Source organism: Limulus polyphemus, unplaced genomic scaffold (genome assembly GCF_000517525.1).
Source record: "Limulus polyphemus unplaced genomic scaffold, Limulus_polyphemus-2.1.2 Scaffold1072, whole genome shotgun sequence".
Taxonomy (NCBI): Eukaryota; Metazoa; Arthropoda; class Merostomata; order Xiphosura; family Limulidae; genus Limulus; species Limulus polyphemus.
The window spans coordinates 257,935-268,595 of record NW_013666682.1 but is presented as its reverse complement, the minus strand read 5'-3'; the positions used below and the strand labels follow the sequence as shown (position 1 = coordinate 268,595).

Here is a 10,661-nt window from a genome sequence, read left to right as displayed (position 1 = left end):
GTCGCAAAAAAAATAAGGTCGGATACTTTTCTCACAGGCCTCGTATATGCTCGGGCCATGTTGGATTTTTCCTGGTAGATGTAGTAATAAAAACAAGCCAACACATATTTTTCAATTCTACAGCCTTAGAGGCAGAATTATAGCAAAGGCTGCCAAATTTTAACAAACAATGCATCATACAGGACCTATATAAGCTCATAGACTAAGACTTATTATTATTGAATAATATTTTGATTATTTGCCAATTACTCATGAGTGCCCTCAGTTTTCATTACTATATCATCAGCTATTATGACCAACCTTAAATTCCATGTGTTTAATAATTAAAGACATAGAAAATGTACTGTGACAGCTCATTTACTGTGGAAGTTGCCATTTCTCTCCCTCTCTATCTCTTTTTCTGGTATAGCATAAGATACATTATATTTGGACAACAAGGGACCTTCTGGTCCTTCAAGGCTGTCCTTGCACACCCATCATTGAGTTAAGTAAAATCTAAATCCACCCATTATTTTTTAGGAAATCATCAATTCCCCTAATAAACTCTTATAAAGTGCCAGCCTCCTCAATAGCCGACAGCTGTTCATTCCATAAGACAGTCACAATGTTAGAAAAATAAAACTACAGACTAGCTCATCTTATCCAAATCTTCAACTACTGTCCACTGGTCCTATTGTCTTCAGAATATAGCACAAAGAACTCTAAGGCCTTTATCCTATCAATCTCCTGGATGATATTTTAAACTTCAATTATACCGCCTCTTACTGTTCTTTCTTAAGAGAATATAAGTTATTGATTTTAACTCTTCCATCTCAAGAATAATCGTAGTCTCCCTCCTCTGACCTCTTTCTTTACATGGAAGAAATGAAAGAATTCAAATTTTTACTATTTTTAAGTGCCCTCTTTATTCATATGCTGATTTATGATAGAAAAAAGATTTTATTACAAATCACAACAATTAATATAAATAATTTATAGCCACTAATTATATTAAAGACACAAAACACTTTATTAGTACGAATATGAAAAAACAACATATTGACTAACATGTTATGTATGTACATGTATTAAGCATCAAAAATATTCTTGCAACTAGTAAAGCTTTTAATAAACTACATCATATTCAAGTATTAGTAGTCTGAAGTACTACAAACTTTCTGAAATAATTCTCTCTTTTTTTTTCACATTAAAAGAAAACTAGTAACAAATAGGTGTGCTCATCTGAATAACAAACACTGAAAGCAAAAAATCTTAAAATATACATAGAGTAATGAAGTCATATTAGTTATTACCTATCCAAGTGGACATTCTTTAAAAAATTTTTAAAGCAATACATACTAAATCCTACATATTTTTCATTAACTAGTTAATTTTGGGAACTTTAGATTAAATTCAAACTCATTCTTAAATACAAGGTTGAGTATATTATATTAAAAAAAATTTTGAATATACAAATCAGCAGGTCAAATGACAACTACAGCTATATAAAGTTGCAATGGAATGGCACGTATCAGAACTCCATTTTGATATTGGTTGCATTATATACGTAGTAACTGATCACTTTTGAGATGGGTATGTAACAGCTCTTTCCACCACTAATTTTGCAAAATATTTATACATTCAGATCATATAGTTGTGTTCAGATCTGGGATTTAGAATTTCCAAGATAGGGATGTTCCTTATACTTAATGGCATTAGAAAACAAAAGAATATGGGTACCAGGACCATACAGGAAGAGAACTGTAACAAGTCTACCCTGTTCTACAGTTGTGGTAAGCAAGGTGTGACATAACAGGTGGAATCCACAAACACAAAGGTCAGTGGCAAGCCATTCATGTCACCAAGCAATAATATGCAACATAATCAAGAAGAATCACTATCTGCAAAAACAACACAAGTCATGTTTATTCAAGTGACTTTGAAGATATATTGGTTCAACTGTCACATGATTCAAGTAGTTAGAGAATGAAATGTCTGTTTATGCTCTTTCATATGAAGATATATTATTCAAGTGGCTGGATAAAGCATAAACGCATTTCTGTGTAACCGGACTGTTTAAATGGGCATTGGGAAACTGTTGTGTCAATAAATTAGATGGATTATGGAAATTTGCAGTGGAAAAAAAGATGTGCTCTGAACTTAACAGTCTTATGACAGAGCTTTTTACAACTAAAACTACACTGGAGGGCTATTGTCAAGATGCACAGATAATGCTTGACCTGATTTGGCAACATGAACTGTTATGATGGGGTGAGACAAGGTACTCACAACACCTGTATATGGTGTCTTTTTAAACTACACCTGTGAAATGAATTCTTACTAAATATGTATAGTACTGAAAATCACATTGGCATTTCAGACATTCATACATAAATATGTCAACCTGAAGTATTTGTAAATTGGCTTAATGAGATAAAATCTGTTTATATAGAAAATTGCTTTAATTTGGACAACAATATTGATCCTACTACAATTAATGAGTAACAGTACTTTAATTAACCTAACTACAGGTTTCAAAGTATCACCAGCATCACAATATAATTATGAAAGAAGAGTACAGAAACGAAACTACAATTATAAAATAAATCTTGTGAAATTTCAAATCAGTTAAAGCTACTGAAATATATATATATGCCTAGTCCAAAACATGAATCTTTAATCCTAGTCTAAACACAAATCATAAAATCACTTTTAACCACTCCCCTGGGTAAAACTCTAAACATTACCATCCTATAAAAGCAATCTAGAAATGCCATTTAAAATGTGGAATAAAATGTAACATTTCTGCTTTTTTCTTTGAATAGGACAAAATAGTGATGTTTTTTAAAACAAAGTTACATGACTGGAGCAACTAATATCATGTTGAAGTTAAAACTCAGATAACATTATAATTTTTCAACAGAAAAAAAATAATAAATAAAAACTAATTATTTTACTGATTATAAACAAAAAACCCTAATAACTTAATGAGTAAAGAAATAAATGAATTGTGATCATTTTAGAATTTTGTGCTCAAATATACATAAGGGCAATTTTCACACAGTTGTCCCTCATTTTGAATAGATAGAATAGAGGGAAGGCAGCTGAACAGCATGACCCACCATCAACTCTTGGGACTTGACTATAACTTATGGTTTCACATTGCAAAGCACATTTCTACACCAACTGAACACGAAACATAAATCCTTAGATTCAATCTAAGCACCCGGAACCAATACAGACAACACACATAAAACTAGCACTGGAAATCACAACACGAGGGGTACAAGCATTGAGTACAGTAAAATGTGGAAGTTATAATCCCAAACTACAAGCCTGGATGTCTAAGACCTACTCTTGAAGGTTCTCTATCAATTAAAAACTTTCTCAATCTGCAACTTTGAAGAATAAAAACTACTTTCTCGTAACCCTTGAAAGCTATACAGTTTGTTTTGAATTTCACGCAAAGCTACACGAGGGCTATCTGCACTAGCCTTCCCTAATTTAGCAGTGTAAGACTAGAGGGAAGGCAGCTAGTCATCACCACCCACTGCCAACTCTTGGGCTACTCTTTTACTAATGAATTGTGGGATTGACCATCACATTATAATGCCCCCATGGCTGAAAGAGTGAGCATGTTTGGTGGGACGGGTATTCGAACCCGCGACCCGCAGATTGCGAGTCGAGCTCCCTAACCACCTGGCCATGCCGGGCCAAAAGCTATTCAGGAGAGAGAACTTGGTTAAAACATTTCTAACTTACCTCATATTTCATTTTCATTAATACTTTTGTGGTTTTACTTATATTAAAATATTCATATTTTGTCCTATAGAATTCCAAAGTTAGTTCCCAAACAGAAACATTTTATAAGTTATCAAAGATTTTATTTCAATATATTTTTCTTACTTCCTTACCAAAACAAGAACTCGCATAAAATAAATATTTAATTCACTAGCTCCTTTTTTAAAAAGAGAATAATTTTTAATTAAATTAGAAATGCTCAAACTGATGTTCTCTCCTTTGAAATTTCAGGTTACCATAACCAATCCTCTTCTCCAATGTTTACCAGAAATATTACAACCACCAAGTTTCATACAAACTTGATACATATTTTCTAATAGGTAAAATAACAAAATATTTCCAAATTCATGGTAGATGACGCTTCAGTTGAGGAGGTCTCAGCTTCCAAGTTGTTCTTGTAAGGAATGATGCAACACTGTTGAGAATCATAACAAAAATTGTAGTTGTCATCACAATAACATAATGGCTAATTGAGGTTCCAATGTCCAACCAGCTTCCTGTGTCTGTCACCATGAAGAAGAAGTGCTAAATAAAATAAGCAACAATATTAATACTTCCATGCATTATAAAGAAGAACATGATTAAAATAAGAAATGGTTTGTGTGGCTGTTAATTATGATAAATGTTGTAAAGATTTGTCAATTCTTAATTTGTTGAAATGCTGCCTGTAGCCACTAAATTATAGAGATGATCCAAATTCTCTGTAAATAAAGATTTTGTTTTCATTTTAATTTGTTATTTAAAAGGCTTACAAATATATACGAGAATTACCCCGTTTGAATAATACAACAACCTCACAGCATAAATATTTTAAAGTATCAATATGGCTGAAAATATCAATGACAGTGGGGGTATTCAACTAATGAACTATGCTTTTTAATGACTACAAGTTTCTATAAGTTTTCTTTTATGACAGTAAACACTCAGTGTTAGGCTGGTGTATAGAACTAGCTGCATCATTTATTAATTTGTTTTTTATTTCTGTAACTTGCTGCTTTTATCCGAAGTAACAGATAATTACCAAAACTTCATTTCCAGTTTAAAACAGATGGAAATATGGTAATTTATTGTATATTTCTGTGAAAATAATATGAAACCATCTAGTCTATTATATGCTTAAACTATTTTATCATATATTAAAAAATGACATGAGATTTTGAAAACTGATGATGTAAAAAAAATTTACCAATCCCATGAAATCAGACATCAGTAGCACAAGCAAAAAAAGAGCTTTATTTGGAATCTTCAGAGTAACCAGAATACCTCGAAAGGCACAGCTTACAATTAAGAAAGGAATCATTATCTAAAAGAAAAACAGACAAACATTATTCCTTAATATTTAAGTATAAAACAGAGCCTTAAACTGTGCAATTTTAAATTATAACACAAGTTTGGTTTAATAAACATATTATAAATTTATATATGATACGGCTATTTGGTAGAAAAATGGACCTTGTTCCTTGTGTATCACGTGTTGTAGAAATAAACAAATTTTAGTGTATTTTTAGGTGAGGTGTGTCCTAGATGAATGCCACACACTTCCACACTGTTGAAAAAAATCGATTGTTTTTTTAAAGTGTTACATTGCTGAAGAAAATTTTAACTTTACATTAACCATTCCAGTGCTTTTGGTACTATATGATGTTTGAAATTCAGTTTTTTACTTCCATTTTCTTTTTGTCTGTTTGGTGTGACCATTATATTTAGTGAATAAAATCAAAATTGTGAAGCATAAAAATGTGAAAATTAGACACTTTTATAAAAAAATCACTATCAGTACATCTGCAAAATATCCTAAGGCAAAATGGAGGATAAAAATAATTTATTCTACAAAACTAAAACTAAGTTTTAGCATCTTTAACCATTGCTTGGAAAGGAAGAAAAATATTAACAAGTTAGTATTTTACACTACACCATATATAAAGATTTTAAAATTCTTTCTTTAAATTTTTATTCTCAAAGTATCAAAAATAGAAAATTTTAAAATATAATAAATATAATGTTTGAAAAATAACTTGTATTAAAAAGTCCAGAATTTTTCTTTTATTAACATTACTTGTAAATGAAACACATTCCACAATATGAAAATTTAAAATGAAACTTTTACAACTATTTTTCTTACCTTTATGAGAAGCAGAAATCCCATTACAAAAGGATTAAAAACTGTGAGAAAACAGTACACACTAGCAGGTTCGAAACTACAAAAAGAATAGTCAAAAATTGATTTATATTAGCACATAATATATCCAAATGTGTAGATGAAACCATAAATACATACCAGTAACCAAATGACAAACCAGCCATAATATCACTCAACAATTCCAAAACTTATAACAAATTGCAGACAGCTCCTTGATGAAAGTATTTTTTTAGACATTAGGCCTACAACCAATAGTTAAAGATAATAATAAATAATCACAATAGGGCATAGTAGACACACTAGATTCCAAATATAAATTATGAATAACATTTCCAATTTAATGTGTAGATTCTTCTAAAACCTTCTGTTCATGATTGATTATTATAAATTAAAATATTCAAATAAGAAAACAAGTCTTTACAAGTATATACAGTTATGAAAATAATTATGGAAGCATACAGGTGATACACATACAAGTGACACAAACAATGAGCAATTGTAGCTAAATGGTCAATTCATCATTACTACAATACACTATTACAAAAAATACAAAAGAAAAATAAATAGTAAAATTATCTAATATTTTGTATTTGCTTTAAACATAGTAATACATCTTACTTTTATGCTACAAGTTTATCAACATATGATTGTGAAATATTTTGCCAAATATTCTTTTTTTTATTCCCCACAATTTATCCAAAAAAGTTTTCTATCTAATGGACTGCTCCTACTTAATTTTAGTTGCATGACATTTCTGCTTCTTTACTGAGACTTTCTCCAGGTTGAAGTTGAAACTGTTAATTGTGTAGTGTCTTTTTTGTTGCTTGGCACTTTTCTGTGATAAAGGTCCTTAATGTGTACTTGTTTCTCTATGCAAGTAGACGTATCTGAAAATATGATATCATTATTCCTTCTGTGTAGTTTAGCGAGAGAAGTTAACCAGAGGTTGCTGATGTCAAACTTGTAGTCTTGGTTAAGTGTAAGTTGGTTTAATTTGATATAAAGGAATTCTTTAATTTTCCAGATTTTCTAATGGTGAGCTGTGTCCTAGATGAATCCCAGCCCAACATGTCTTGTTCCTGAATGAAGGAATGAAAATGATGAATACTACTGCTGGAAATAGTCTGACTGTCTAAAGTTATATAGTCACTATGCTGGTGTGGCACTGTCTGCCTGGTTGGATGATAGCCAGTCCCAGTGTCAACTATCAATACATTACTATATTCTGGTTTAATTTATCTTCATACAGCAGAAATGAGGGGGGAGCAATCTCATAATATTTGCATTTTATACCTATTTTATTCACCGTTTCCATAATTATTTCCAATACTGATTTATTCAACACAAACAAGAAAATACATATAAAAAAATAAGTTTTCTTATACACATACATGTACAAATTAACAATACATCCAGTACAATGGGAAAAAATTCCAAAATTATAATATGGTTCATACATTAAACATATGTCAACAACTTCAAGTACTACATAACTGTGTATTTTTCATACCAAGGGTATGAATATATTCAAAGAACTAAAACAAAGTAGTTCCATTTAACTGACCTATTTACACTTGCTATATTGCCAGTTCCAAAAAAGGCTGTAAAAATGAAAAATACCTGTAATGATTGTTAAGGTCTTTTCAAAGCCATTTTACAATGTATTATTTTCTTTTCTTTCAAGCTTATCAGTACAATAAAAAAATTATCTTAAGTGAATACATTCTAAATGACAAAGAAATTGCATGGTTAACATACTATTAACTCTTTATCACCTCCACCCATACATTCACATCAGTTATGGTAATGGAAAAAAACCCTTCCATGGACAATAAAGGGCAGGGCTGTAGCTAGGCTAGGGCTGAGGGGCAATTTCCCAGAATGCAGTCCGAGCACTAAGCCTGTTATTCAATAATTTATGCAGAATTATACAGACTGGAAATTTGCCAAGGGTGGAAAAATGACTAGCTACAGCTCTGATAAATGGTTAAAAACAACACAATCAAATGTTCACCAAATTTTATTAGATGTAAAGGCAGATAAAGAACCAAATTTTTAATTTTTGATAAAGTAGTTATTTTACACTGCATATACATACACAAGCATATGCTTGAAGTCGCATTCAATATCTGTTAAAAGCTTAACTAGCTTATAAATTTTCAAGTAAGTCAAGCTATATTTTACTTGGTATTTTTGGAAATAATAAATTTGTTTGCATTCAGAATTGTAGGAAATTCATTAAACTTTTAGTAAAATCTTTTTACAAGCATAAGTAACCTTAGTTAAAAAAAAAACCTGAAAAGTTCACTCTGTCATACATTCCATTTACTCCTCCTTCATAGATTGTCTAAAAAGCAAATATTTTTAAACTTTGAGCAATATTCATAATGGAAAAATCAGAAGTAAAATATGTTATTATTTGTTTAAGTAATGTATGTTTGATAAATAGCTAACTCACTTAAACTGAATTAAAGTAAAATATATATTATGACATGTTTTAGTAATGTACCTTCACTAAGTAGCTAATTTGTTTAACCTGAATAAGAGAAGTAAAATATTGTTATAACATGTTCTATCACTGAGAGGTTTCTTTTGGCATACTTGGTAAAAATAATATCAAGTCCAGTCCAGGTAATAATAACAAATTAATTTCTTACTTCAATAATGTTTGTTGCAGCCATATACACTTGTAGGCCTAATTTTGAAATAACTTTTCAACATAAACCCTGCAACTAAATGTAGGCCTAATTTCATATACAACATTTCAATATAACCTGCGAGACATACATACAACCTAATTAGCTATAATAGGCAAACCCATAACTCACCAACTGAATAACAACAGACATGATAATTCTCACTGAACAAATTTGCTACACTGAATTGAATGACTCGTCCTGAACTGGTTACTTAGTACTCAATACTCGCTGAATATTTCACTTGTACTTATATTGTAACCGTTATACTTCCATATACAACATGAACAACTAAATGTAGGCCTAATTTCATATACAACATTTCAATATAAACTGAGAGATGTACATATAACTTAGTTAGCTTTTATAGATAAACACATAACTCACCAACTGAATAACCTAACAGACCTGATAATTCTCAATGAATGACTTTTGTCCACTGAATTGACTGCCTGGCCCTGAACTGTTTATTTAATACTCATTACACACTAGATACTTCAATCATACTTATATTGTCACTTTCATACTTCCATGTATAACATGATCCTTCTTGATTATTACATTATTATCATAATTAGCAGCTCCCTCTATCAAACATCTAAAAAAAAATTAAATTATCCAGTTTATCATTTTCTCACCTACATACTTCCAAAGGCAATCATGGTGAATGACCTTTGGCTTGGAATGCCCATCATTCATAACTGATTATTTTCAGAACATATGGCCTTTCCAAACACCTGCTTAACTTTCTTGCAGCAGGGATTGTTCAGTGATACCATGTCACTTTAATAAAATCCAGTCTTATCAGCATTCACATCATATTAAATTAAATCACAAGCTGATTTAAGTCTTTCCCAAGTAAAGTCAGATATGAAATAATTGTTCTTCACACCTACAGGAGCTCTTTGAACAGTCAATTCCTCAGGACACTTCAAAGCATTTGGTTTCGCTACACCCTAGTCACTAGGTGAAGATTTATTCCTAATAACTCTTCATATGAGTATTTCACTTCTTGGTGATACAATGACCACCCTGCCTGTTGTCAGTGGAAGTTCAACCTCTTGGGTAGTAATTGCCATGCAGTGCACAGGGAATTTCTGGTCATACAATGTGAAACTATTCAAAGCTAGCCAAAGCTCGCATTCATGTCTCCACATAAAGTCAGTTCCCATACAGTATGTACTCTTTTTCAATATCAATTACCCACACATCATGAAATAGAGAAGTTTCCTACAAGAAGAGTTACTTTCAACTTTCCTTTTGCTTGAGTTTTATTTCCAGCAATTTATCTTCTTTCATCACCATTGGTGGAAATTTCCCTCCTTTCATTACCAAATCTGGTCGAACTATTGTAACTGTAGAACCAGTGTCAATCAACATAATGATGCAAAGCTTCCCATCAATAAACCTATGGACGGTTTCGTAAAATTATGAACTTCTTAACTCATTTGGAGCAGATGGGGTATTCTCAGATAACTTTGCCACACAAGTCCAGCTAATTTCTTTTTGCCCATCTCTGGTTAGTTCTTTGTTGTTCCTTTAATCTAATTGAGCTTGAAGACTCACCTTTAGGGTATGGTCTCCTTACAGTATTAGCAACCATTCATTAATTTCAGTCTTGGCATTTATCGCTGTGTTTACCACATTTACAACAGTTCCATTTAAATGATATATTTTGGGAGAAGTTGTTATTCCTTAAATGCTTTAGTTGGCAGTTCATGGCAATATTCATTTCCAAGTTACATTTGAAATGCCTATTTCTTTGTGGTTTATTTTCTCCATTCTTTGTTACTAGTTGTCTAACTAATCCAATCAGTTCTTCTAGCCTCTCAGAGAATGATAATGTTTCAATACTACTCCATCTAACAATACTGTAACTTTCAGATTGTGTGTTGAGTTGTTTACCTGCAACTTTAAATGATTCAAGCTCCATTGCCAACTGGAGAACTTCCTTTAAGGATGTACACATACTTTGCTTCAACATAATTTTCATATTCTCATCTGTTATGGCATTTATTAATTGTTGGTCATGTGCCAACAAATCC

At 31.3% G+C, this 10,661-nt stretch overlaps 1 protein-coding gene across 2 annotated transcripts in view; it reads right to left on the bottom strand.

The window, feature by feature from the left end:
* Positions 1–3,626: 3,626 nt before the first annotated feature.
* The window catches only part of LOC106461991 (GPI ethanolamine phosphate transferase 1-like), a 77,551-nt gene continuing 70,516 nt past the window's right edge, over positions 3,627–10,661 (bottom strand). For both annotated transcript variants that reach the window (XM_022389108.1, XM_022389109.1), the window contains 4 exons: positions 7,485–7,540; positions 5,903–5,978; positions 4,967–5,083; positions 3,627–4,305 (listed from right to left, as the gene is read on the bottom strand). In XM_022389108.1, the coding sequence (XP_022244816.1) occupies positions 4,126–4,305; positions 4,967–5,083; positions 5,903–5,978; positions 7,485–7,540 (429 nt within the window). In that variant the 3' untranslated portion in view covers positions 3,627–4,125. The remainder of the gene's footprint in view (positions 4,306–4,966; positions 5,084–5,902; positions 5,979–7,484; positions 7,541–10,661) is intronic.